The 27,959-nt window shown below is 50.5% G+C and overlaps 2 protein-coding genes across 4 annotated transcripts; one reads left to right on the forward strand and one right to left on the reverse strand.

Moving 5' to 3' along the window:
• Positions 1–269: 269 nt before the first annotated feature.
• CNNM3 (cyclin and CBS domain divalent metal cation transport mediator 3) lies at positions 270–18,191 on the forward strand. Of its 3 annotated transcripts, XR_001159855.3 has the most exons (9): positions 270–1,538; positions 8,876–9,019; positions 9,965–10,114; positions 10,483–10,652; positions 10,845–10,941; positions 11,230–11,363; positions 12,039–12,177; positions 15,290–15,389; positions 15,896–18,191. XR_001159855.3 is itself a non-coding variant. In XM_012786949.3 (8 exons), the coding sequence occupies exons 1-8, from the start codon at positions 302–304 to the stop codon at positions 15,337–15,339; spliced, it is 2,121 nt and encodes a 706-aa protein (XP_012642403.1). In that variant the 5' UTR covers positions 270–301; the 3' UTR covers positions 15,340–18,191. The 3 variants fall into 3 exon arrangements, 2 of the variants coding, with proteins under 2 accessions (XP_012642403.1, XP_012642402.1); XM_012786949.3 differs by having other exon boundaries at positions 15,290–18,191; XM_012786948.3 differs by lacking the exon at positions 15,290–15,389.
• A 1,707-nt stretch (positions 18,192–19,898) lies between these two features.
• On the reverse strand, positions 19,899–27,530 carry ANKRD23 (ankyrin repeat domain 23). The gene is made up of 9 exons (XM_012786950.3): positions 25,569–27,530; positions 23,951–24,097; positions 23,684–23,812; positions 22,793–22,918; positions 22,444–22,542; positions 22,258–22,356; positions 22,002–22,100; positions 21,742–21,840; positions 19,899–21,652 (listed from the first exon to the last, which is right to left on the reverse strand). The coding sequence occupies exons 1-9, from the start codon at positions 25,593–25,595 to the stop codon at positions 21,557–21,559; spliced, it is 921 nt and encodes a 306-aa protein (XP_012642404.1). The 5' UTR covers positions 25,596–27,530; the 3' UTR covers positions 19,899–21,556.
• Positions 27,531–27,959: the final 429 nt, after the last annotated feature.

Here is a 27,959-nt window from a genome sequence, read left to right on the forward strand (position 1 = left end):
GCGCCGCGCGCAGGCCGACAGCAACCGGACACTGGAGGCCGGCCCGCCGCACCGCGTCCTCCCGGCGCCCGCCACCCAGCCATTGGAGCTGCGGCGGGGCCAAGAGCCCCACGCCCCCGGCCCGCCCCGCGCCGCCGCTTGTTTACTCCCCGGCGCAGCCTACTCCGACCCTGGGACCCGCCCTCGCCAGTCGCCTATTGGCTGGGGAGACGCGAAGGCCAGCGACGATTGGCCCGGGAGAGGCGGAGGTGCGGGGCGAGCGGGGTAGGCTGCGCGAGAGGCCGAGAGGGGGCAGCAGGCGATGGCGGCGGCGGTGGCGGGACGGCTAGGCTGGTTGCTCGCTGCGCTCTGCCTGGGCAACGCCGCGGGGGAGGCAGCGCCTTGTCCACGATTGCTGGGCTTCTGTCTGGAGGAGGACGGGGCTGCAGGCGCGGGGTGGGAGCGCGGAGGGGCGGCGCGGACCGGCCCGGAGGCCACCTTCCGCCTGCGCCTCTTCGGCCGGGGCTTCGCCAACAGCTCCTGGTCCTGGGTCACCCCCGAGGGGGCAGGCTGCCCTGAGGGCTGGCCGGCCGCCGTGCCCGAGGAGGCGGCAGCCCCCACGGGCGAGTGGCGCGCGCTGCTGCGCCTGCGCGGTGAGGCTGTGTGCCCGCACTCGGCGCTGCTGGCGGTGCGCGTGGAGCCAGGCGGCGGGGCTGCCGAGGAGGCGGCGCCGCCCTGGGCGCTGGGCCTGGGGGCGGCCGGGCTGCTGGCACTGGCGGCACTGGCGCGGGGCCTGCAGCTGACCGCGCTGGCGCTGGCGCCGGCCGAGGTGCAGGTGCTGCGCGAAAGCGGCTCGGAGGCGGAGCGTGCGGCGGCGCGGCGCCTGGAGCCCGCGCGGCGCTGGGCGGGCTGCGCCCTGGGCGCGCTGCTGCTGCTGGCCAGCCTGGCGCAGGCGGCGCTGGCTGTGCTGCTGTACCGCGCGGCCGGCCAGCGCTCCGTGCCCGCCGTGCTGGGCAGCGCGGGGCTCATATTCCTGGTAGGCGAGGTGGTGCCGGCCGCCGTGAGCGGGCGCTGGGCGCTGGCGCTGGCGCCGCGCGCGCTCAGCCTCAGCCGCCTGGCCGTGCTGCTCACCCTGCCGGTGGCGCTGCCCGTGGGGCAGCTGCTGGAGCTGGCGGCGCGGCCCGGGCGTCTGCGCGAGCGCGTGCTGGAGCTGGCGCGCGGCGGCGGCGACCCCTACAACGACCTCAGCAAAGGCGTGCTGCGCTGCCGGACCGTGGAGGACGTGCTCACGCCTCTGGAAGACTGCTTTATGCTGGACGCCAGCGCGGTGCTGGACTTCGGCGTCCTGGCCAATATCATGCAGAGCGGCTACACGCGCATTCCGGTGTACGAGGAGGAGCGCTCCAACATCGTGGATATGCTCTACCTCAAGGACTTGGCCTTCGTGGACCCCGAGGACTGCACGCCGCTTAGTACCATCACCCGCTTCTACAACCACCCACTCCACTTCGTCTTCAATGACACCAAGCTGGACGCCGTCCTGGAGGAGTTCAAACGAGGTGATAACCCGGGGCATCGCGGAGGGGACACCCATGCCAGTGCCCTCCCCTGGAAAAGGGTGGAGGTTTTGGAAGCTTGGTGGATAGGATCCCGCCCCTGTGGAGGGCAGTGAGACCTCTAAGGACCCTTTTCAAGAATGTGTTGGCCTTGCAGCTTGGAATGATGTTTTGAAATATTTAAAGGCTGTCGTTCAGATGGGAATGGAATGCCCTAAAAAGCAAACACTTTTAACTTCTTTTGGTATAGTTCCCCGCCCCGTTTGGGGGGGTGTGTCCACTTAGTTCTAACCTCTCAGCTTTTTGCCTCTCCCAGGCCGTTTCTGTGTGCTTGGCGTTGTAGCAGGTCCAAACTCTTGGATGGAAACTAAAAGAACATAGAAAAGAAAGTAGTCCCCAGATATCTGGGTGCTGTTATCGGCATACACATAATATCAAATTGGCTGGACCTGTGACATTTCCAGAGCATTGTTAAGGTCCCTGACCTTATTGCAGATAAGGGAATGACTCCTAAATTCTTTCCTACAGGTATGGAGGAAACTTTCGCTTTGTTTTCATAAAAAGCAGTTTCATGGATACTGATTTAATCTCCCCCTCTTCTGTCTTCCTTTTTTTCTTTTTAACCTCTTTTCTAATCTTAAGTATGTATCCTACGTTCTCCCTTGACTCTGAATTTTAACCCTACCTTTCTCCCTGGTTTATTTGAGCAGTTCTAATGTTGAAGGTAAAAACTTTGAGACCCTCCAGGTGTGATGATGTGGGTTCCTCTGCAGTCCTTTCCATTGTACACCTTGGAGGTGTGCCCCAGAGCTTGGCCACCAGCCATGGTTCTCACACCTGAACACCTGCAAGATGGGAGTAGGGGCAGGTTTAGGTTGAAATGGTGAAGGAGGGAAAAGTAGAGAGGGAAGGCCACAGTACAGGCTGCTCCTGTTCTGGGCTGGGTGGCCTCTGATCACCTCTGGAGAACTGATCAGGTTTCAAGCAGCCTGATGCCAGGGTGCTGGATGGTTTGACCCTAAAGACTGCCTGATATGAGGAGGAGAATTGGGAAAGCCCCCTGATATTCCTGGCAGCTGGGAAGTCTCCTGGCCCAGGACCACATGGGAGGTGCTCTCTGAGCCCCAGGAGAGTCAGTGCGGGAAGCCAGGCTTTGTGATAATGACCAGTCTCTCCTGCATGGGGCGCTGCCATGTGCCAGGCTCTAGTGGGCACTCTTCATGCATCATCTCTGTTAATCCTTGCAGGAGGCCTGGGGGCCACGTTTTCTGTTATTACTGTAGGTCAGGAATGCGTGGGAGACTTGGGTGGGCAGCTCCATAGATGATCTGGTGCTCTTGGCTGTTTCTCTAGAATATGGCCATGTAGCCCTGCTCTGGGGAGGGAACCTGGGGTGGGGTTCAGACAGAGCTTCCTGGTGGTAAGTACTCCGTGTGGGCCTCCAAAGCCCCTGAGGCACTGGTGGTTCTTCTGAAGGGGTGGCTGGCAGTGTGGCCATGGAATCCGTAGGATGGATTCCATCCCACCTCTGCCTGCACCTAGGCCCTGGGAAGGCTGCTCAGCTTCTCATGGCTCAAGGTCCTCAGCTGTTAGTGATAAGAGTAGGTAAAAGGATCTGGGGGAGGAGACCTTATATAGCACTTGCACTTCGGCCAGTGCACATGCTGAGTGTCTGTCAGGAAGGTGATTATCTATTGCTCCTGGGCAGGCTTGCTGATAGGTGGTGTTTGCTAGCTCAAGAGCAAGGGGCTGAAACTGGAAGTGCAGATGCTATTTCTTCTAGGCAGGTCACCAGACTTCCTTTTAGGGGAAGAGTCTTTTTATGGGAGATCTCTTTTAGGGGACTTTTATGGTATGCCATAGTTGTCCCTTTAGCATCATAAGCATTCACGTTTTTAGGTTCCTTAAGAAAATGCTCACTCTCCTGATTGGCTTCAGTTGACTTGTGCATTCTACAGCCATGAGTAGTCACCAGGTACAGATTTGGGGCATGGAGGTGGAGGGGGGTTGCCCTGTCTGGAACTAATCTTAAGGGAGAAGCTTCAGGAGTTGGTCATGATGCTCAGGCTGAGGTCAGTGAAAGCTGTTTTTCATTTTCCAGACCCTTAGCGTCAGGATCTTCACTGCCATCTGTGGTCTTGCCCTTCAGATGTGACAGTTGAGCTTGACCCAGGGCTGTTGGCGATCCCAGTTGGGGAGAATTAAAGAGTTCCATTCACATTGATCAGGAAAGATCCTAGAGGCAGGGTGGGCCCACAGGGGCTCGTGTGCTGTGTGAGGGACTTGGACTTGATCACCAGGGCTGTGAGCAGGGAGTGGCACCATCTGGATTGTTTTTACTGATCAGTGACTGGTGTGGACACCAGGATGGGGAGACCTGTAAGTGGGATCCAGATGAGGGGTGACACAGTGGGTCTAGAGAAGAGACCTCAGGGGGCATCAGAAGGTGGGATTGGGGAAGTTTGGTGGTTTGCTGAGGGGCTGTGGAGGGAGAGGGAGGAGCTGAGGATGAGTCCAGATTTCTGGCTGCCCTTCCCTAAAGGCTGAGGGTGGAGAGCAGGTAAGTCTGTTTTGGATGTTGGAATCTGTGTCTGTCTAGTGTCCCAAGAGGCAGACTCCTAGCAGGCAGTTGATGTGAAATGTGCATGTTGCCTCAAGCCACAGGGGTGGAGCACAGAGCCTAAACCCCAGGGGAAGGGGGAAGAGGAGGAGAAATTGTCAAAAGGGAAGACCTTTGAGGGAGAAGAGCAGAGGTGCAGAATGTCCTAGAAGCTAAGGAAAGACAACATTTTCCAAGGGGAGGTGAGTGATCAGAAGAGGCCAGCAACCAAGATGCCCTTAACCTTTGCAAGAGCACATTGGTGCCATGGCTGGAGCAATTTGGGGAACGAATGAGACATGAAGACAGACCTTCTGCAAAGTGTGGCTGCAAAGCAGGAGCCAGAGAGCAGTGGCTAGCAGAGGATGTGGAACAGGGGAGGAGGCCTTCTGTTCTTTGGTGTTAAGATGGGCAAGTCGAGCAGGTTTAGGTTGAAATGATGAAGGAGGGAAAAGTAGAGAGGGAAGGCCACAGTACAGGCTGCTCCTGTTCTGGGCTGGGTGGCCTCTGATCACCTCTGGAGAACTGACCAGGTTCCAAGCAGCCTGATGCCAGAGGATTTGGGGATTGAGTGCCTTTCTGCTTTAATCAGACTGTTCTAGAAGCTGCCAGGCAACATGCTGAAAAGCCTCTTCCTAGAAACCAGTGGAGGAGATTTCTGGAACCTGAAGGTTGAATGGGGAGCCTTTAGCCCCCTTGACTTCCTTGCTCCTGTGGCAAGTACACCCCATTCTGGACTACTCCAGAATGACTGTGTCTTTCCAGGGACATCTGGAGCTTTCTCTGCTTCTCTAGTTTAGTGCAATCCTTTGGCGGGTATCTTTATTTTTATTTGTTAAAGTCCTTATCTTAACCTTCTTAGGCATTCCTGTGCCTATGAACAAAGGGCATGTTGCAGTCTTCATGCGCGTGAGGTTTTAAAAATCAATTCCCTTCCCCGTCTCTGCCAAGTGTATGTAGTGGTGGTACCTCTGAATTTCTGGAGCTGGAGTCCCTGGCATCTTGGCAGCTGCCATTCCAGGCCCTGTTCTTTTGCTGCATCTCTTTGGGAACTTTGTAACCTGGTCACCCCTTAGTTAGTGCAGACTTGAGATGAAACCAATTATTTTGTGCAGATAATCCCCAGGAAGAGTGAGTGCTTTGGAGCTGTAGTAAATAACTTGTGCAGCTGCTCCTTCATTTACAATAGGGTTGGGTCCTGATAAACCCGTTGTAAATTGAAAGTGCGTTTAATACACCTAATTTAACATCATAGCTTAGCCTAGCCTACCTTAAATGTGCGCAGAATGCTCACATTAGACCACATTTGAACAAAAGCATCTAACACAAAGCCTATTTTATAATGAAATGTTGAATATCTCATGTAATTTATTGAACGCTATACTGAAAGTGAAAAATAGTAGTTGTATGGATACTTGAAGTATAGTTTCTACTGAATGTGTATGGCTTTCACACCATCGTAAAGTCAAAAAAAATTGTAAGCTGAACTGTCTTAAGTCAGGGACTGTAAAGCCATTAACCCCTGTCTTCTCTGTCAACCCAAGTGAGACTATTCAAGGGCATTCTTCCAAGGAAAGGATTAGGCTGAATGAGCTTTTCAAAGTCTGTGCTTTAAACCAGCTGAGTTCTGGTTTACTGTCAGAAGGAAGCCAGATGATTGCCACAATTCGGAATGAGTTCCTGCACATTACCTTTCTCTTTCTGTTAGTACTCATTCACCCGTTGCTTTAGGAAAAAAGAGGGGGGGAGATTAAACTCCAACTGCATTGTTAGAATATCCTCAAAATTAGGCATTATGAAATGATTGGAGTACCCTTGAGACTGATAATGAAAGTTAAAATTCAGCTGGGTGCAGTGGTTCACACCTGTAATCCCATCATTTCAGGAGGCCAAGGTGGAAGGATTGTTTGAGGCTAGGAGTTTGAGACCAGGCTGGGCAACATCGTGAGACCCCTTCTCTACAAAAAATTTAAAAATTAGCCCTGCATTTTTTAATGCAGCTACTCAACGATTTTAAATCACACACATGGCTTGCATTCTGTTTCTTTCAGACAAGTCTAAAGATTTGTGGATGAAAAGCACTTACCAGATGCAGAGTAAATTCCTGAAGCTTCCCGAAAATTGCCCAATACTCTGAGACTTCAGTTTTTGGTTTTTTTGCAAGTCCCAGATACTCAGGAGGGTAAGGCAGGAACATTACTTGAGCCCTGGAGTTCCTGGCTACAGTGAGCTATGATAGTGCCACTGCACTCCAGCCTGTATGACAAAGTGAGACGCTGTCTCAAAAAAATAAAACAACAAAATTAAAACTCTATACAGCTTTTCCAGAACTTTCTGGTTGATGTCAGCAAGACATACCATTGCACCTGCCTGTGACTCTAGAGCTCACTCAGTAGAGTACGTGTGCACCTATGCTAGTAGTTCCATCCAGTCGGTCGGCTGGGCCTCTGTGCTGTCAGGGCTGTTTGTCCTCTCCACGGAGAAGTGAACTTTAATCCCCCCAGCTACCCTGTTGTGTGCCTGCTCCTTGCTTTGGTTGCCTCTGGACCGCTCAAGACATTGTGTCTTCACATTAAATCACATGGCCACTGTTCTGGGGAATCTTCAGGCCCTGCATTTTTCTGTTTATTATTGAATCATCCCAGTGTGTCAGGTCACGGAGAAACGTGTGTCTATTTTATGGAAGTTTGAAAGCAAAGGAGAAGTTAATCCAGTCTTGTCAGTAACCTGCTGAAGGGAGCAGCTTCCTGGAAGAAGGGGCTGAGAAGAGGCCTGTCTGCTCTGAGGCGGCCATGTAGAACCTGGGCTTTGGTTCCCATACTGCTGGCCAGAACTGTGTGTTGCACCCTTGGCCTTCCTGGTCTGGCCTTGGCCAGACAGGTTTGTATTCTGTGGCAGGGTAGCCATGGCCCTTATAGAAATGGTACCCAACGCAAACACGGAGGGGTAGAAGGCATCTGGGGCCGCCACGCTCCTGGGTCAGTGCCTCTGGCTCAGCAGCACTGAGTAGAGTTCTTGAGGGCCCCTGGCCTTTCCTCCTGTGAAGGGGGAGATGACGTAATATGGTCATTTCCACCTTTAATTTTTGTCCAAGGGTACTCGAGCATCCTGAAGGATGATGCTTTATTTAACTAAGCCCATGGTATGCAAAATATGATTCAGACAAAGATGTGAACTTGATTTTTTAATTTCTCAAAAGATTCTTTTTTGTTGTTGTTGTTGAGACAAAGTCTCACTCTGCTGTCTGGGCTAGAGTGCCATGGCGTCAGCCTAGCTCACAGCAACCTCAATCTCCTGGGCTCAAGCAATCCTCCTGCCTCAGCCTCCTGAGTAGCTGGGGCTACAGGCATGCGCCACCATGCCCGGCTAATTTTTTTTTTTTTATTTTTTTTTATGTAACCAAGATGTTTGTATCGGCTAATTTTTTTCTATATATTTTTAGTTGGCCAATTAATTTCTTTCTATTTTTAGTAGAGACTGGGTCTTGCTCTTGCACGGGCTGGTTTTGAACTCCTGACCTTGAGTGATCCTCCTGCCTCAGCCTCCCAGAGTGCGAGGATTACAGGCGTGAGACACCATGCCCGGCCCTCAAAAGATTCTTGAGGCAAATACCCCCTCACATGCAAGTTCAGGCCAACTTTTGCCCTCAGCTTCTTTCACTAGTGACAAAGAAGGGCATAGTTGAGATTCCCTATCTCAGCCTGTGGCTGTGAGCACCCGAAAAGTGCCAAGTCAGAATTGAGATGTGCTGTACGTGCAGAACACACACCGATTTCAGAGACTTGGTGCAAAAGAAAGGTGAAAGAGGTTTTTTTAGGAATATATAGATTACATATTAAAATTATATTTTGACTATATTGGGTTACTTACAATATACTATTAAACCAATTTTACCTGTTTCTCTCGAATTTTTTAATGCAGCTACTCAACGATTTAAAACCACACACATGGCTTGCATCCTGTTTATTTCAGACAAGTCTAAAGATTTATGGATGAAAAGCACTTACCAGATGCAGAGTAAATTCCTGAAGCTTCCCCGACGTTGCCCAATACTCTGAGACTTCGGTTTTTGGCTTTTTTTTTGCAAGCTTATGCTTCCTCACTAAACATACCAAATAGGAAACTAGCACGAGAAAGATGTAGGAGCAAGGTGGAAATTTCTAGAAGAACAAAGTTTTTGTTCTTCTTCCCTGCAGTTTGGCCTCCGAAGGGCCATTTATCTTCATCCCCTGGATGAGACCCCTCTAAAGGGCAGCTTCTAGAACCAGAGAGACCTCTCACAGTGTCCGGTTGGGTGGCTCTGCTCCGCTCCCCTGTTTAGACTGTCCCAGGGAGCCTGTGTTTCTCAGGGTGCTGCCCTGTTAGCTCGTGCCTGCAGTCTGGTTGCTGCATGAACATTAGTGCTCTCAGCTGGACGCATCCTTATCTAAACCACATCATGGCTGGGAGTTGCACAGACCGGGGGCTGGATCCCAGCTCTGCCCTTCTCTGCCTGGGGGCCTTACGCACAAGAGCATGATCCTCTGAGATTTCCTTTTTCTATTGGTAAAATGAGCCTAATCCTCATAAGCATATTGAGAGTCTTAAGTAAAAACCTAGGAAAGAGTCTGGCCTAGTGCCCGGCACACTTTAGAAGCATGAACAGTTTAGCTTTTGTCCTTTTGGTGGGTTTGTCCCAGGGGAGACTAAGAAAAATGGGAGGTCCCCAGCAGGCTTTTACATGAGTGTCCTCCCCAAACAGGAAAGTCCCACCTGGCCATCGTGCAGAAGGTGAACAATGAGGGCGAGGGTGACCCCTTTTACGAGGTCCTGGGCCTGGTCACCCTAGAGGATGTTATCGAAGAGATCATCAAGTCCGAGATCCTGGACGAGTCTGAAGACTATCGTGAGTTTTGGCTCCTAGCTTTGGTTTTGTGTCTCGACTGGTCCTTAAGCTTCCTGAGGTACATATGTGCCAGAGGCCAGCGGGTCTGTGCTGATGGAAGCCAGCTGGGTCCCCAGCCAGGCCCCATTCTTAGCCCTGTGAGAGCCAGCATTGCCCCCTCTCGGGAGGGCTCACTCCTGCACTTCGATGCAAGCCATGGTGGTGGTCCATCCCAGCGGAGGCCTTGTGATCCTGGTGCTTGCCTGGGCTCTGTGGGCAGCTGTTTCCTCTACCACTGAGGGAAGGCCCTGCCCTTCATGGGCCTTTTCCATTCTTCCGTCTTCCCTGGTGCTTTTGTTTGCACCGGTTCTTTACCACCAAGAGTCTCCCCAAAGCAGACGATCCTGGGGCCCTTGGTGGCATCTTAGTAGTATCTCTTTTATAGGGTGACACAGGGCAGACACAGAGCCTGTGTTTGATGGCTGGGGCTACCCACCCCTATGAGCTTTCACGTATGTCACTTTGCCCATGCGTCTATCGCCAACACAGCATCTTTAATTTGGTCCCCGAGATGGCCATGTGGTCTCCAGGTTAGCTGCTGCCGTCTGGTACCAGTAATCCTCAAATGCCCACCTCCCAGCCACAGGTCTCTTGATGGCCGGGGAGGCCTGTTATTTTATATAAGCTGCGTTGCTACTGTATCGGCATTCAGGGAGCAGTCTCTTCTGCACTTCTTGGGACGCATCTGGAATGTGGGCTGCTGCCCCTCCGTCCTGGGCCCTGGGATTGCCGTGTGGTGGGAATGGCAGCCGGTGCCATGGACGGGTCCCTGGGGCTCTGCAGAATGCCATCTACTTTGACACTGCCTGGCCTAGGGAAGAAGGAGTGGGCAGCATGGCCCCTTGGTTTGGTCACGTTGGTCAGATGGGTTGCTGTGCCTAATTGTGCCATCTTCTTCCACCTCAGGAGACGGTGTGGTGAGGAAGAAACCCGCCTCTCTCATCGCCCCTCTCAAGCGGAAGGAGGAATTCTCCTTGTTCAAGGTGTCTGATGATGAATATAAAGTAAAAATCTCACCTCAGCTGCTCTTGGCCACCCAGCGCTTCCTTTCCCGAGGTGAGGGGGTAGGGTGGTCCTTGCCCCCTGCTCTCGCTCACTGCTGGGTCCGGAGACCACCCAGGGCCTGCACTGACTCTGCTCCCCATGCCTAGTCAGCAGAAGAGTCTCGAGGAGAACTTCTGTGCTTCTCTCTGCAACCCTGCCAGCATCTTGGGTCACCTGAGAGGCGGCTCCTCTCTACCAGGTGGTCGAGAGTGGGGGCAGGTGTGTGCCCTGCCCCACTCTCTTGTGTGGTGTGGAGGCACGGAGGCACGGCATCTCACAGGCTGTCCAGGGAGAGCCTGGTGGGCAACCGGAGTAGGGTGTGGCTACGCATGCCACTGTGGCCATCGTGGACACTGTCCCTTTTTTCTACCATGGGGCAGAAGTGGATGTATTCAGCCCCCTGAGAATCTCCGAGAAGGTCCTGCTGCACCTGCTAAAGCATCCCAGTGTCAATCAGGAGGTGAAGTTTGACGAGAGTGACCGCCTCGCCGCACACCATTACCTGTACCAGCGCAGCCAGCCAGTGGATTACTTCATTCTCATCTTGCAGGTGACTGGGATCCCAGGCCTGGAGCCTCCTGCTTCCTCAGAGACTAGGGAGGGTCTGTGAGAAGAGGCGGGGAGCAGGGAGATGCCCCCGCCTCCAAGTAATCGGGGTTGTTGGTTCCTCCTTTTGCTTTCTTCTCTTGGGAAAGGTAATCTGTCACATCTGTTTTTCTCCCTTGCCCGCCCGCCTGCCCAGGGCAGGGTTGAGGTGGAGATCGGGAAAGAGGGCCTGAAGTTCGAGAATGGGGCCTTCACCTACTATGGAGTGTCTGCCCTGACAGTGCCGTCCTCCGGTAAGCACAGCCTCCCCTTCCCGCCGGAGCCCACACCCCCCACGAGGCGGTCCGTTGTCTCTGGGCTGCCTGGAGGGAGGGGACAGCATTTCTTCATTGCTCATCTGTGTTGAAGATGAGCAATCCCGTCCCTGAAAAACATCCTCTTCCAAATTCCTACCCACGTTCCTTTTCAAATCAAGGGTGATTTGTGGGGTGGATCTTCCAGGCTGTGTGCTTGTCCTCACCAGGGTGGGGGTGGGCTGCCCAGCTCCAGCTTCAGCCGTCACTGATTGTTCCTTTTGATAGTTCACCAGTCGCCAGTGTCCTCACTCCAGCCCATCCGCCATGACCTGCAGCCCGAGCCAGCCGATGGCACCCGCTCTTCTGCGTATTGTCCTGACTACACCGTGAGAGCACTCTCCGACCTGCAGCTCATTAAGGTGACAACAATAGGGCTGCTCACGAGTGCTAGCTTTGGCCAGCTTTGTGTCCCCAAGGGGCTAGACCGGCTAGTCCCAGACTGCCCAGAACAAGGCCATGCATTTGCCTTCAGGACAGAGGCTTGGGCTCCCTGGAGGTCCCACTTGACTACTGGTGGTCTGGTCCCGTCTCCAGGCCTCTCCACTCACTTTCTTACAAACACTGCTCAGTTGCTTTTTTCTGCACTTAACTAGCTTAAAGTTCTTCCTTTGTAGGCCGAGCATGGTGGCTCACGCCTGTAATCCTAGCACTCTGGGAGCCCAAGGCGGTGGATCGCTCAAGATCGGGATTTTGAGACCAGCCTGAGCAAGAGCGAGACCACGTCTCTACTAAAAATAGAAAGAAATTAATTGGCCATAAAAATATATAGAAAAAATTAGCTGAGCATGGTGGCGCATGCCTGTAGTCCCAACTACTCGGAAGGTTGAGGCGGAAGGATTGTTTGAGCCCAGGAGTTTGAGGTAGCTGTGAGCGAGGCTGACGCCACGCACTCTAGCCCGGGCAACAGAGTGAGACTCTATCTCAAAAAAAAGTTCTTCCTTTGTCCTTTTCTGGCATGGTGTGACCTCTTGAGCCTATCTTTTGCATCTCGCTTCACAAATTGCATCTACTGGGTAATGCTTCCCATCCTCCAGGTTACTCGGCTGCAGTACCTCAATGCACTCCTGGCGACGCGAGCCCAGAACCTGCCGCAGTCCCCTGAGAACACTGACCTCCAGATCATCCCAGGCAGCCAGACCAGGCTCCTCAGTGAGAAGACCACTGCCGCAGCAGGTGAGTGCCAAACACCATGCCCTGTGGTGTGTCTGGACCCTGTGGCCAGGAGCTCTTGGCCAGTCCTTGCTGCTCATACACACAGGTTTGCTCTGCCCTGCCCTGTGTTCTTGTCTCTCTGTTTTTTTCCCCGTTCTTTTCCCTTTTGGCTGTTTTTTTGTTTTTGTTTTTGTTTTTTGAGACAGAGTCTTCCTTTGTTGCCCGGGCTAGAGTGCTGTGGTACAGCCTAGCTCACAGCGACCTCAAACTCCTGGGCTCAAACAATCCTTCCGCCTCAGCCTCCCCAGTAGCTGAGACTACAGGCATGTGCCACCATGCCTAGCTAATTTTTTGTTTATGTATTTTTAGTTGTCCAGCTAATTTCTTTCTATTTTTAGTAGAGACGGGGTCTCGCTCTTGCTCAGGCTGGTCTCTAACTCCCGAGCTCCAACGATCCGCCCGCTTCGGCCTCCCAGAGTGCTAGGATTACAGGCTGAGCCACCACGCCCAGGCCCTTCTTGCTGTTTTTGGTAGCTTGAATGACACTGAGCTATAGACCAATTGGTAGTTAGTCTATTAAGTCAACATTCTCCCTCAAGGACCTCTTAGAATGGAATTACTTAATTAGATAATTGTTGGTAATAAGATCTAATTCAGACACTTGGCCATTTAGGATTAGGTTACGTGGAAAATGAAGATTTGGGTCAGCAGAACGCCGGCTCGGAGGGTAGGAGTGTGGTAGACACCATCCCAGAAGCTGGAGGGCACTTGCTGAGGAGCTTGGTCAGTCCTTGCTGACGTGGAAAGCACATCCCATCCAAGGGTTCCATTGTGAGCAGGAAGATCATGTTGAAAGAAATAGACTTTGCAAATAAGAATGAGGGGCTGTGGGATGGAGGGAAATTCAAAAGGAGCCTGAGGTGTGGGCTGTGGATTAGAGTGTGAAAAGTCAGGGGCTTTCTTGTTCTTGGGTTTGAAGAAGATACTTTTCTCTTTTTTTTGGTGAGACAGAGTCTCACTCTGTGGCCCAGGCTGGAGTGCAGTGGCTTCGTCATAGCTCACTGCAGCCTTGAACTCCTGGTCTCAAGTGGTCCTCCTGCCTCAGCCTCCTGAGTAGCTGGGACTACAGGCACCTGCCACCATGCTTGGCTAATTTTTCTATTTTTTGTAGAGACAGGGTTTTGTTCTTGCTCAGACTTGTCTCAAACTCCTGGCCTCAAGGGATCCTCCTGTCTCAGCCTCCCAAAGTGCTAGGATTACAAGCATGAGCCACCCTGCTTGGCTGCAAATGTGCTTTTATAAAAGTCCCTTCTGAATTGTGAGGTGACATGCAACTATAAGGGACAGAAAACCCCACTCTGGGCCACACTGATGGCTCAGCCCTGTGGGCTTCACCTCTGAGTGTTGGTAAAAGGGCAGGGGAGGCTGTGCTTAACTCCTAGATCTGGGCATGGGACGTTCCCTTTCTAAAGGAATCTCTAAAGATGCTGCTTTATTTTATATATATATGTGTGTGTGTGTGTGTGTATGTGATATATATGTATATATTTAGAGACGGTCTTGCTATGCTGCCTGGCCTGACCTTATACTCCTGGGCTCAAGCAATCCTCCTACTTCAGCCTCCTGAATAGCTGGGACTATAGGCATGCACCTCCATGCACAGCTGGTGCTGCTCCTTTTAGGGTTGACTAAGCTCCTGTGTTTACCCACTGTAATGTTACTTTATGGGTACCCCTTGTAAAGAATTTCACACTGTCACTTTAGAGTTGGGTCTCGGGGGCCAATATATTGTGTTCTTTAAAATGTGAGCCTTTGGTTTTGGTTTTTCCACTGGCTCTACCTGCTACTCAGACTGCACGCATTATATTGAAGTACAGACCTAACCCAGGAACGATGGTTCTCCCATTGTTGCATCTTTTATCATATACCCAGAGAGTCTTAAAAATACTCTTGGCTTTAGCTGCTCATTGGGCTGGCCTCTAAGAGAATAATATATAGTAGCTATCTGGGTCCTTTTCTCTTTGTAACTGATTATCTACTATTCTGTAGACGTACTGTTGACCTAAGTACAACCTGGCAGTTGCCCCCATTGAAGCTGGCCTACTGTCTTTCGGCTCCATGCCTAAACTCTCTGGGGTCTTCCTGTAGATTGTTTCTGTTAGCTTGACATGTCACTGCCCAGAAAAACTTAATGCTGGTACACACATGGAGATTTCAGTGGGGGCTCTGCTTAAATAGTGCAGGTGAAAACCATGTTCTGGAGACTTTGGCACTAGATCCCGGGGAGAAAAATACCTTTATTGAGATCCTTGGAAGGCCTAATAATTTTAACCACTTCAGGACCGCGCTCACTGGCCACGAAACCTTGCTCACAGCTGGCACTCATAGTCCGCACGATAGTTTGTGCTGTGCATTGATGACAAATCTGTTTTGCTCTTGTATGATGAGGAAAGCTTGAAAGCACTGAGAGCTTGTTTTACTTTACAGGCAGCTTTACTTGTAATGTAAATATCAGAATAGACAACATATACATATATGTTTTCATTACGTTATTTTTAAATGTTCACAATTTTATTTTGATAAATGAAAAATTAGAAAAGTTATATCACGGCTGTCGGCTAAAGTAGCTGTGTGCGTTCATCTGTAGCTGTCGACTACAGTCGACGCTGGTCCCAAAGTGGTTTTTTTTTTTTCCCAAAGTGGTTAAATTGGCAACAGCAGGGCTTGGCAAAGGGCCAGAATCTGGCCAGCAGCCTGTTTTTGTAAATAAAGTTTTATTGGAATCTGCCCATCTGTTCATGGATTGTATGTGGCTGCCTTTGAGTTACAGCAATGGAGTTGAGTATACCATATGGCCTACAAAACCTAAAAATACTGGTCCTTTTCTGTCCCCTATCCTGCCATTTCAACTTCTAAGTCCTCCACATCAGTCATTCATGGAACTGTTTTTCCAAGGGAAAGTCAGCGCTCAGCGCTGTGCTTCCCAACTTCCCTCTGCCATCCGGAGCAACAGCTGTAGCACTGTCCCCCTGGCTGGGGAGTTGGTCCCCTTCATGGTGCTGCCTGGAGCCGAGAGGCGCTGCGGCTTCAGCTCAATGGCTTCTCTCCTTTTCTTTCTCTCTGCTCTCTTTAGCCTTCCCAGTAGACCTTTCCCTCTTTGGCACACTTGGAAACTGCAGTTGATAAGTGACTGTGGACTAGTGAGCATTTTTTGTTTTAAGAGAACACCTGAGGTAAATATCTTCCCTTTCCCTTTCTCCCTGCCTTCCTTTCCCAGCCCTTTAGCTGTGGGGCGAGCGGTGCAGACAGCTCCCCACACTGGGAGGCATTTCCCTGCAGTGGGGAGTGGGTGCTACATTTTATCTTTCTGGAAAACAGGAGGGATCATGAAACACTGCAGCCTTGGAAAATAAAGCCTCCTTCTAGCAGAGGGTGCTGTATTGTCCCAGGCAGGTTCCTCTAGCATAATGTCCTGGGCCCCTTGGGGTCAGAAACCCAGGGGCCCTGCATTCCAGGTCTCTCAGGGGTGGCATGTGTCCTCAGTGGTTTTCTCTTGTGAGGCTGGATTAGGCTGTTTCCTAACTGATCACTCCCAACCCTGCCTTGATTCCTCTAAGATGTCCTGAGGCCCTTCTGCCTTACCTGCCCCTTCCTGTCCTAAAGAGGAGTTGGCACTTGGTTTGGGTAGGACTCTCCTGCTACTGGCTTTGATACTAATTTGCCTTTCCCTCTCCTTTAGGGTCCAACCACGGCAGGCCTGGCGTCCCCATGGAGGAGAGCCCTGGGCGGAACCCAGGAGTTTAACTGCTTGCCAGGCAGCCCCAGATGTGGGGAGCGGACAAGCACGTGGGGAGCTGGAGGGGACCGAGCAGAAGCTTTGTGCCAGCCTGCCCCCACTCCTCCAGGCCACGTTTTAGATGGCCCTTGTAGATGTGGGTCCTGGGCATCCTCAGAATCAGGCATCAATGCCTAGCACCTTCAGCAGGCCATACCCGCCTTTAGGAGGTGGGGTCAGCAAGGCATAGCCCTCCAGGCCTGCGTCTTCTGGAAGGAACAAAAGGAATATCATCATCTCTAGTCCCCAGGGCCCAGCCTTCCCTGCTCCCCTGAGGCTGTGACAGTGCAGTGTATTTATACCTCTTCAGGCCAAGCCACCAGAGTGAGTGCACAATTACTGCCTTTATGTGGCCGTGACCTATACTCACTTTGCTTTTTGCCAATCTTCTGCTGCAGGCAGCACTTTCTGAACAAACAGAGTACACCAGTTTTGGCTGGGAGTTCAAATCCATGGTCTCATCCATGGTGTGCTTTCTGGTTTCCCTGACAATCCCATGTTTCAGAGCACGCACCCCAGCCTCTCCCCTGTGCTAGGCCAGAAGCACAGTTACCCCACTATTCTGTCCCTCTGGTCCTGCTCCCTCCTGTGGAGGTTGCTTTTTTGACCCCTTCCAGGGCCCCTGAGCAAGCCGGCCCTGGTGGCGCTGAGGGGGCCTGCTCCCTAACCTGCCATGCCAAGTTGCCACTAGCAGTGTTGTCGGTTTCTGTGTTCTAAGAGGTCATGCTTGGGAGGAAAGGGCCTTCTTTTTGCATCTAATCCTTTCTTCCTTGTGTGATCCCAGAGGAGAGTAGTGCCTGTTAGATCTGCTTCATGCCTTTCCCACAGGCCTCATGGAGGTGTTGTGTGGCTGTATCGTGCAGAGCAGCAGGGAGGGGGAACTGTTAATGAACCAGGTGGACCCTCATTACCTTTCTTTAAAAAAATAAGTTTTTCTTATATCTCTAAAACACTTCAAGTTCTTTGCTTTTTTCTGTTCCTAGCTACTGGGATTTAGAGAAGTGGGAACGAGAAGGCATTTATCTTTTTCTTCAAATTCATCTATATTTTCCTTCCTCAGTTCTTCAGCCGTGTGGAAACTGGGGTATCACAGGAGCATAGGATCATAGATGGGGAGGGAGGAGGATTTCTGGAACTTTTCTCAAAGGAATTTGGGCCCTTATAAATGGGACCGAAGGCCACAGGAACAGTGGTGTGCCTGTTCCAAAATTGTTCTCAAGGAGTGCACTCAAAGAGCAAACCCAGGTGGGAGACAAATAATTTGAAATCATCTCTCTAGAACAGTGGTTCTTAACCTTGGCTGCACATCGCAATCACCTGGCAAATTAAAATATTGATGCCTAGGCCTGTCCCCGGGCATCTGATTCAATCAGCCTGGGCATAAGGGTTTTTTATATTTTCAAAATGTCTTTAGATTTCACTGAAGGGTTTCATATACCTTTCACTCAGCTTCCCCTAATGTTAACATAACCTCGGTATATTTATCAAAACTAAAAAATTAACATTGGTGCAATGATACATGATACTGTTAACTAAACTACAGACTTAATTTGGATTTTACCATTTTTTTCCAGTAATGTCCTTTTGTAGGATCCAATCCAGGATATCAAGTTGCACTTATAGCTATTGCTTTTTTTCCCTAACTTTATATTTTGAAATAATTAGATTCATAGGAAGTTGCAAAGATAGAGAGGTCCCATGCACCCTTCATTCAGTCTCCCTCAGTGATTATATCTTAATTAGAATACAGTATCAGAACCCAAACTTTGACCCCTATGCAATGCAGGTGTATAGTTGTACATCATTTTGTCACGTGCACATTTATGTAATTACTGCAACAATCGATACAGAACTGTCTCATCACCCCTGAGATCTCCCCTGGACTACCCCTTTAGACCCCTCCCGCCCACCATCCCTTACCCTTGGAAACCACTGATCTGATCATCTCCATTATTTTGACATTTTAAGAATGTTGTATAAATGGAATCATAACAGTATGTAACCATTTGGAATTGGCTTTTTTTTTTTTCACTCAGCATAATTCTCTGGCGATTCATCCAGGTTTGTTTCACGTCTCAGTAGATCATTCCTCTTTATTGCCAAGTGGTATTCCATGGTATGCCTGTCCCATTGAAGGACGTCTGGATTGTTTCCAGTTTTTGGTTATTTCAAATAAAGCTGCTGTGAACATTTGTGTACAGGTTTTTGCGTAAAGATTAGTTTTTTCTCTGGGATAAATGCCAGGAGTGCAATTTCTAGATAATACGGTTGTATGTTTTTCGTTTTTTAAAGAAACTGCCAAACTTTGTCAGTGTGTCTGTAGTTTTTGTTCTCACCAGCAGTGTAGGATGCTTGTTTCTCCTAGTGCTCACCAGCATTTGGTGGTATCTGTTTTTCTCCAGCTGAATGTTCTGATAACTGTGCAGTGATACCTTGTGGTTTCCATTTTCCTTTCCCTAGTGGCTAATGTTATACATCTTTTCGTGGGTTTTCTCTTGGGTGGAATATGTCCATTTCTTTCACCCATTTTCTAATGGGATTGTTTGTCTTTTACTATTGAGTTTTGAGAGTTCTTTATTCTATTTGAGAGTCCTTTGTTGGATTTTTGGTTTGCAAATATTTTTTTCCCAGTCTTTAGCTTATATTTTTATCCTCTTGACAGGGCCTTGTATAGAGCAAAAGTTTTTGATTTTGATGACGTCCATTTTATCAATGTTTTTAGTGGATAGTGCTTTTAGTGTCACAGCTGAGAACTCTACCTAATCTTAGATCCCAAAAGTGGTCTGTTTTTTTTCTACAAGTTTTATAGTTTTACATTTAAGTTCCTAATCCATTTTGAGTTCATTTTTGTATAAGACATAGGACTCAGATCAAGGTTCTTTTTTTGTTTTTTGCCTATCGATGTCCAATTACTCTGGCACCGTTTGTTGAAAAGGCTCTCTTTTCTCCATTGAATAGTTTTGCACCTTTGTAAAAAAGTCAGTTGAGCATATGTGTTGGTCCTATGGGTTGTGTTCTCTGTTCCCTTGATCTATGTGTCTGTCCTTCTGCCGACACTCTTGGTTATTGTAGCTATATAATAAGTCTTAAAATCAGGTAGACTGATTCCTCCTTTCACTTTATTCTTTCTAAAACTTGTTTTAGCTGTAAACTTTCCTATGAATTTTAGAATAATCTTATCTATGCCTACAAAACATCTTGCTGGGATTTTGGTTGGAACTGTGTTAAACCCGCATATTAATTTGGGGGAGAAATGACAGCTTTACTATGTTGCGTATGTCTGTTTATTCAAATCTTTGATTTCATTCATCAGTGTTTTGTAATTTTCTGCATGCAAGTCCTTGCATGTTTTGTTAGATTTAAAACTGTCTCATTTTTTTAAGAAATTGTAAACAGTATTTTATTTTTAATTTTTGTGTTCACATGTTTAATTGCTAGTAGGTAGAAAGAGGTTTTTGTATGTTTATCTTGTAGCCTGAGATCTTGCAGGACTCCCTTATTCTAGGTGGGTGTCTTTGTTTTCTGTAGATTCCTTAGGATTTCCTACATAGATAAGCATATCATCTGCATGATAGTACCAGTACCTAGGTCCTACCCTCCAGGCTTCTTCTGACTTAATCAGTCTGGACTTTAGGACTTTTAAATTTGGTGATTCTGATAAACAGCTGAGGCTGAGAACCATTGCTCTTTGAACTTGTCCGTCAATGAGCAGAGATGCCTTGAGTACAAGAGCCAAATGCTAGGAACCCACATACTGCCCACTTCTCACTTGGTGGCCTGTCTTGCTGTCAGCCAGCATGGTTAACACGCTGGGGCTTTGCTGCTGAGGACAAGGCCTGGGACTCTGCCAGGCGGTCCCTGGTGCCCAATGACTGGCTCCTCCAGCCCAGAAGAAACAAATAAGCTGTGATGGATAATCAGCCAGTTTTAATGAACAAAAAATACTGATCCGTATAAAAAGGTGTTTTTGTCTGTCACTTAAGTGTCCTCATTTTATAGATGAGGAATTGTCTTCGAGGTCTTGCATTCCTGTTTCACCCGTGGCGCCAGTGTCTGAGTGCAAGCTGGCTCTGTCACCGTAGGGCAGGGGCTGCCCGTGGAAAGGGTGTGTGGAGCGCTTGTCAGCTTTCTCACATAGTAACAGTGGCTTTGGTCTTGGCCTGAGAAGGCCACCAAAGTTAGACTCAAAATAACTGCTGCAAAATTGGTTTCACCAAGGTACCTTTTGTAACCCAGAACTCATGTGAGGGAGGCTAAACCTTCATCCTTTAGCCCTTCTCTTAGCCTATGGTTCTTGGTTTAGAGCAGAGCTCTTTAAAATTCACTCTGGCATTTCAGGACCCAGCCCTGCCAGTAGTATAGGTCTACACCAGTGAAATTTGAAACGTAAAGAATGATGCAAGAAGATGGAGCCTTTAGGGAGCTGTTGTGAGGGTGAGTCATCACTATACCCCAGTTAGCAGATGAGGGGCAGGAAGACATGCCCCTGCCTTCCCCTGCATCCCCATGGGCTAAGCTCAGAGCTCCCCAGTGTCCTGTCCTTTGGGTGGGATAAAGCAGAGTGGATATGGCTGCAGGGTTCCAGGCAAGAGCTCAAACTCCAGTACCAGGGGGACATCAGTGCCTTAGGCAAACTAAGGTTACGGGCCACCGCCCCAAGAGTTGGGTGGGCCACAAGCAATCCTCAGCACCCAGGCACTTTACCCCTACAGGGAGCACTACCAGCCGAGCCCAACAACAGTGTGGCAGGCAGGCCTGACCAAAGCCTTTGGACAAGTGGGCACAAGGTTCCCCTCAAGTATCAGCTCCAGCTCATTAGTCTTGGGGCTTCTGGGGCAACCAGGTGGGTCCCAGACTTCTGGTGCTGTGGGACCTCAATCCTGTTGAACAGCCCCCTCCAGACTGTCAGAACCCACCTCCAGTGTCCTCAAGACCAAAATTGTCTAGAGCCATTCCAGACACTATCAGGGTTGCTGCTGATAGGAATGGAGTTCTCTGGAGAAACCCCTGCCCAAGGGCATTGGCCAGCTGCAGAAACACCTGGCATCTGTGTGGCCCACTTTGGTTGCTCTTGTATGTCCTGGATGGCAGCTGCTGGCCACAGGCTCAGTCACCACCTGCAGGAAACTGGCCCTTGTGCAGAGCAAGGGCAAAACCTCCCAGACTCAGGATTAGTGGACACTGAGAAAGTCTAACATCCAGCCCTGGGTAGCTCGGGCCTGGGACTGCTCACTTCTGCTCCAGCTTGGCTCCCGCTCCTCTCCCTGGCCCTCATCTGGACCCACTTTGCTTTCTGCTGCCCCATGGTTCTCTGCTTCAGCCCTTTTAGCTTCAGCCCCAGCAGGGAACGCAGCACCCCTTGACGTGCAAAGCCAGGGAGGCCTGCGCTTTCTACCTGCCGGGGTCGCCGCTGCTCCTCAGTTCTGACGAGGCTGCCTTAGAGGCCTGAGGAAGCAAAGGCCTGAGAGAGGAATAAGATGGGCAAGAACCACAGAGGGTGCAGATGCAGGGGAGGGGAGGGGATGGAATGGTGGCTGTGGGTGACCCGCAGGCCCGCTGTTGTCATCAGCACCGGGTGCGGGGATGCGCAACATGAGCCTGCAGTGCTTCCTGGATGCCCCGCTGCCAGTCTCGGGCCAGCTGCACTGGAGTCATGGAGGCCTGGGAACAAGGATGATGGTCAGTCGTTTCCTCCCAGGACCTCTATCCAACCTCCTTGGCACAGGGGCCTGGGCCCTGCTCACACTCACCACATTCTGCACACCCAGCTTGGCTCCATAGAGCAGCAGCAGCTTCATGGCTTTGAAACGACCATGCCGCACAGCCTCATGTAGAGCTGTGTCCCCTTCCTGTTGAGAAAGGGAGAAGTCATGCTCCTACCCTCATCATGCAGGAAGGTCGGGTTGGCTGGGGCTGTCACTGAGCAGACAGCACCTTTGGTCCTATACCTTTGGCTTGGGCTTCTCAGTCACTGTCCCCTTTGCCCACAGCTGGAAAACCACATGCTTACCTTATCCTGTGCGTTGATATGGGCTCCACACTCAATGAGGTGCTCCAAGCAGTCAGAGTGGCCAGTGCGCACTGCCACGTGTAGGGGGGTGCTCCAGATCTAAAAGCACATGGGGATTAGTGTTGGGTCTGGACTGGCAAGGCTGCCTCCCAGTCCCACAGGGCCACACTTTCTCTTCTCTAGGAATAGCACCTACTCTCCTGTGTACTGCTCAACCGAGTCCCCTAATAGACACCCAAAGTGGTGTGCCCCTTACCTTGTCCCGGGCGTTGACCCGGGCTCCCTGGTTAAGCAGCTGTTTGAGGATGTCCAGGTGTCCTCCACGGCAGGCCCAGAACATGGGTGTCCTGTCCAGCTGCAAATCAAAAGCACCAAAGCACTCTGACCTGCTGGGACGCTAGGTGGGGCACTGGCCACAGGATGGGCCATCCCCAGTTCTCACCAAGTCCCGAGGGTCCACAGTGGCACCTGCTGCCAGCAGCTTGTTCACCAGCTGGCTGTGACCCTTCAGACAGGCCCAGTGCAAGGCTGTACGGTGGAGCTGGAGGCAGAGACAGGTGATTAGGCAGAAGGAACCCAGACTCCTCTTAGAGGCCCCACCCATTCCCGTTGTTAATGGCCAGGTCCCTGAACAGAGTTGCCTATTCCCCCATCATGCAAAGGGCTTCTCCTTCCCCTCCCCCTGGAGGCACCACTGGATTCATGCCTGTAAGACTGGAAATCACCGCAGCTTCCCAGCACAGGACCAGAACACACTGAAGACAGCACTTCTGCAGCCCCGCCTGTGCTACCTTGTCATGGGCATTGGGGTTCCCTCCGTCTGCCAGGTACTTGTCAATCAGGGCCTCCTGGTTCTCAGCAGCTGCCTTCAGGAACATCTCCAGGTCCACAGACTCCACCTGGGCCTGGGGCTGCAGCTGGGTAAGTTGAGGGACAAGACCAAATCATTCCCCAAGACTGGGTACCCGTGACAACACAGCCTGGCCCAGTGGTTCCCAAGCAGCTGATTGAGGACCACCACACTGTTGGCATGTGCAAATATAGTTTTGAGTTTTAATCCATCCCCAGGAGATTCTTACTGAATAGACATTGTGTGTGTATGTGTGTGTGTGTCTGTGTGGGTTATGGATGGCTTGTGTACCCTGACGGATCATACGAAGGCATAACCCCCAGTGCCTCAGCACAAGACCTTATTTGGAAATAGAGTCACTGTGGATATAATTAGGTACGATGAGGTCATACTAGAGTAGAGTAGGCCCCTATCCAACATGGCTTGTGTTAAAGTGGGCCCTAATCCAGTTCTGGCGTCCTTATAAAAAGGGGACGCTTAGACACGGACACGCATGCAGGGAGAACACCACGTGAACATGAAGGCAGAGATGGGGTGATGGATCTACAAGCTGAGGGATGCCAATGATGGCCAACAAACTACCACAACCTGGAAAGAAGCATAAAAGGTTCTCCCTCACAGCCCTCAGAGATAAGCAACCCTGCTGACACCTTGATCTCAGACGTCTAGCCTCCATGACTATGAGACAATACATTTCTGCTGTTGAAGCCATCTAGTCTGCGGCACTTTGTTATAGCAGCTCAAGCAGACAGTCCGCCACAGGGCAGAAACCCTTCCTCTGGGACTTGAGCCCTGGCCACTTATGTTCCCTCCGTCCAGACTTCCCACTCACCTTAACCACGGGCTCACTTTCCCTGGGGGGGACCCTACGTCTCAGTCGCTTTTCTCTCCGTCTTTGAACCAAGTTTTCCAAGTCAGCCAGAGTCTCTAGATTAAGTCTGGAACTGTTAAATCTTTCGAGCTGGGGCAGAAAGTGGGCAGAAGACAAGACCATACCAGCTGTCAGCCACTGGCCGCGGTTAGTCAGGCTGTTGGCTCCAGAGCCAGAGCCTGCCCATGGCACACCAGCCACCCCGCCCTGCCCCCGCAGCACTCTCACTTTCTTCTTCTTCTCCTCTTCCAATTTCAGCTTCTCCCTGGCCAAAGCCTCTTGGGGTGCCATCCTCCCATCACTAGGCCAGCCTCCAGGATCAGGAACTCCATGTCCAAATCCCAACACTTTCCTTTCCATTCTTTCTCCACATACCTGTAGGAACAGGATGTGGATAAAAAATTAGGAAAATTGGAGGAACCTTAGAAGATAGAGTTGTACAGTACCAGGGAGCTCTCTGACAAGAGCTGAAGTACAGAGCTCAGTGCTCTGGATTTGAGGGTCGGCCTTTCCCTCCCTTCTGGAAACTCTGTGGTGGTCTGAGTGTTGGCAAGCTCTTGGACCCCATGGCTGCTGCTGGCTCCACCAACTGTGGTGTCAGCCGAGGCCCAGGGGGACATCTGATCACTGCCTACCCTGCTCCTGTCAGCAGGATGACACCACATCTATTTATACCACTGGACTTGTGCCCAAGTAGCCTCGGGGCAGGTGACACCTTAGTTTCCCTCATGGGCTGTTGTCCTTAGATTCCTACCAGATCACGCCATCATACTACCTGACTCCAAGCTCAGAGGGACAGAGGAGATGCCTCCTGGGTAAACTTCTAAATTCCTGAGTTCAATTCTGGGCTCTTTCTGAAGCTCAAACTAGCATTTATCTAAAGCAATTGGGAAGACTGAGTTACTGCGACACGGAGCAGAGCCTACCACATCAAACATCCGTTCTTCCCCGCACCTCCATGCGCCAGCCCCGTGAGTTCAGGAGCTGGGAGCACTGAGGACTAAGCATACTGCGGGCAGAGGAAAGCTTGGTATGACAGGGTAATAGAGGGCTTCCAGTCATATGCCCTTCTAGAGCAACTCTGGCAACCTAACACTCCCCTGCAATTGGCCTCCTGGCAGAAGCTGTAACAGGCTAGGGCCGGCTGGCGTCAGTGGCCACAGTGGTGCTTGCTGGGCAATGCAACATCCTGGGCCTCAAACCTCCATGCCCCACCTCCCCAAAACTGACAGCCCAAGCGTTACTGTTCCTCTCATGGCCCAGGGAATGCCAGTGCGCCCCCTCTGCCTCCCTGACCAGGGCTGCCAGACCCTCTGGACTTCCAGAACAGCAGCAATCATGGTGCTTGAGCTAAACAAACACCACAGCTACACCCTCATCTTCCAAGGTAACCTGCCATTTCCTGTTTCTCTTTCACCATCACAGTCCAGGGCAAAATTCGCTAAACTCAAAAGAGTTTTCACATCTTTCTCATTCAACTTCCTTCTCTTGCTCCCTAACCCCCTCAAGCAGCTCATGTGAGAATCGGGCACACAGATCAGAAAACTGCATGCTCAGCTGGGCATGGTGGTACACACCTGAAGTCCCAGCTACTCAGGGGACCAAGGGGGGAGGATTGCTTGAGCCAGCAGTTTGAGTCCAGCTTGGGCAGCATAACGAGACCCTGTCCCAAAAAATTTCTTAACTAAGTAAAAAAAAAAAAAAAAAAAAAGAAGTACATGCTCCCTTGTTCCTAAAATTCGACCCTCAGACCACAGAAAGAAGCTGGCAGCCCTCCTCTAGCCAAATGGCATCACTCTGCCAGGCTGGTCTCAGGGTGCCTCCCGCCTCTGCCCCACGTCCTTACCAATTGCTGAATGCTGATGAAGTCCATGGTCCCCCCCCTGCTCTCCACAACCCCCAGTGAGAGGAGCTGAGTTGCTCAGCCCTTTTATAAGAGAGTCTGTCAGGGGCAGGGGCAGAAAGGGAAGGACAGAGGCTTGTGCCTGAGCCAGATGACTCTGTGGCTCTGTCATACTAACAAAAATACCAGTCTGGGAATGTAGCCCACTGGGGACAGGAAAAGGAACTGTTTGGAGATGTGTCTGCTACATCCTCAGACACCTCCTAGTCTGCACCTCTGCCATACCCCATATTTGCTTAGGAGTCACATAACCAATATATATGTCCTGGAGTGACTGGACAACCAGCCCAGATTCAGGGGGAAAAATGTTTCCCATGCTCCTAAGTTAAGACCCTACTCATGAAAAAAGTCCAGCTTGAGCTCCCATGGTGTGGGTCTGGCTGCCTGAGAAACCTCAAAGCCCCTGCCTGGCTCCCATAGCACAAGGAAGGCAGAAACCAAAGGAGGGCCCAGGCAAGGACAGAAGCAGCTTGGCCCACTGCCTCAGGGATCCTCATGGCATCTACAGGAGGAAACCAGGCTTCACCTGGTCTCCCAACTCGCCTGTTTCAAGGCTGCCCTCCCTGTGTTTGATGGTCTCGGTCTCCCTTCCTGGGGTCCCTCACCCTCTGGGAGCCAACAAGTTACGCTGCCCCAGCATCAGGAGCCAGGCCTACTCTGTTGGTACTCCTACCTCTGGAAAAGTCTTCCACGCCCCTTTTCACGTCACTATCAGATGCTTTCCAGGCAGGGAGTGTGCCCTGACCCAGGGAAAAGGAGACTGAGACCCTCTCCTGGTCCCCATATGTAACGATAACCAAGAAATCCAGCCAAGGAGCAATCTGTCTCAAGACACCAACATCAAGTCTCCTAATTCTCCTTAGGAAGCTATGCATGCCCTTCACCCAGCTGTACCTTGAACTCTACCTTGACCTTTGAAAGGAAATCAGATAGCCTGTAAATAAGACTCCAGAACCAGAATAATATGAGCAGAGATGACCAGAAAGAGAGGGAGGGACAACTGTGGGTCGAGAATGACCAAAGGCCCCAAAGGGCTGCCAATGGTCCCACCCACAGGACTGGCTTCTTGGAAGTGCTTCCAAGTTTCGAGAGAACTTAGGGAAGTGCAGAGCTTTTCAAAGAAACTCAGTTCTTATGCTTGAGGGTACTTTTTTCAGACAAAGGTAATTTCTTGCTTTGGTTATGAGGAAGGAAAGTTACCTAAAATGGGGGCAAACAGACAAGAAAAAGTAAAACTTTAGCTCTGGACTCTACTGTCCACTCCTGACTCTAAAATTCCCCTTCTTCAACATTTGAGGAAGAGGGTATTTTGCATTAATAGGCTTCATCTGAAATTCTCAGCAGAAAACCAGCCTGTCCCACATGAAACTAACTGACTTAAAAAAAAAAAAGATTCCTTATTTAAAAAATCAAACATAAATATAATGCTCGAGACGTCTTGCCTCCATGGCCTGGGAAAATCCATGGGTACCAGGGAACATCCTCCCCCCTTTCCCTCTGTATATTTTGTGTATGTACATCCACACATTTCTGCACTTGATCTGTTTCTATAGATGTGTTTTGTTTGGAGAAGCATCATATTGCAGACACACTCTGCCCTTGTTCTACCTGCACACGTCCCGCTCAGCTGCACTATACGCCAGTGATGTGCTTGCTTTCAGGACTCAACCTTTCCCTGTTGGGAAGCAGGTGGCTTGTCCCCATGGTTTTTTTACTTTACATCCCATGCTCCAATGCCCATCTCTGTAAATGCCCCTGTGAATAAATATCTATGTAACCATGGAAGAACATTTCTCCAGGAAGCTACAGAGAAATCAGATTATCAGCCCTGCTCATTTAAATAGATATTGCCAAACTGCCATCTACAGTGGCTATACCAACTTCCACGAACAGATACCAGCAAGTTAAGACAAGTGACAGCATGAAAGAAAAAGAGAAAAAAGATTTTTAAATGTATATAAATATATGTATATATAAAAAAAACAATCAATATCCAGAATATAAACTCCTATGAATCAATAAAAGGGAAAACATTTTTAAAATAGGCATGGGCAGGAAGTTCACAGAAAATAGGTAATTAGGATTAATGATTAGCAACTCGAACTAAAGCAATAGCACTGTCCTACCTACCAGACTGCTGGCAGTAATGGAATCACGCATGAAAGCCCATGCGGGTACAGTGCCAAGGAGCAGGCCCACCTCTGCTTGCCACATGCCAGGCTCTCTCTCAAGCGCTCCCCTGACATTCGCTCATTTAGTCTCCACAATGACTGAGGCAGGCTCTATTACGGTCATTTTCATCTTACAGATGAGAAAACTGAGGGACAGACAGGT

Source organism: Microcebus murinus, chromosome 3 (assembly GCF_040939455.1).
Source record: "Microcebus murinus isolate Inina chromosome 3, M.murinus_Inina_mat1.0, whole genome shotgun sequence".
Lineage (NCBI taxonomy): Eukaryota > Metazoa > Chordata > Mammalia > Primates > Cheirogaleidae > Microcebus > Microcebus murinus.

Bases quoted from the DNA above. Each gene is read 5' to 3' on its own strand.
- CNNM3 (XM_012786948.3), top strand. From the start codon at position 302: ATGGCGGCGGCGGTGGCGGGACGGCTAGGCTGGTTGCTCGCTGCGCTC. The intron at 10,653-10,844 runs GTGACTGGGATC...CCGCCTGCCCAG, and splicing joins ACTTCATTCTCATCTTGCAG to GGCAGGGTTGAGGTGGAGAT. The intron at 12,178-15,895 runs GTGAGTGCCAAA...CCTCTCCTTTAG, and splicing joins GAAGACCACTGCCGCAGCAG to GGTCCAACCACGGCAGGCCT.
- ANKRD23 (XM_012786950.3), bottom strand. From the start codon at position 25,595: ATGGACTTCATCAGCATTCAGCAATTG. The intron at 24,098-25,568 runs GTAAGGACGTGG...CTGTTCCTACAG, and splicing joins TCATCAGCATTCAGCAATTG to GTATGTGGAGAAAGAATGGA. The intron at 21,841-22,001 runs GTAAGCATGTGG...CTTTCTCAACAG, and splicing joins ATATCAACGCACAGGATAAG to GAAGGGGACACAGCTCTACA.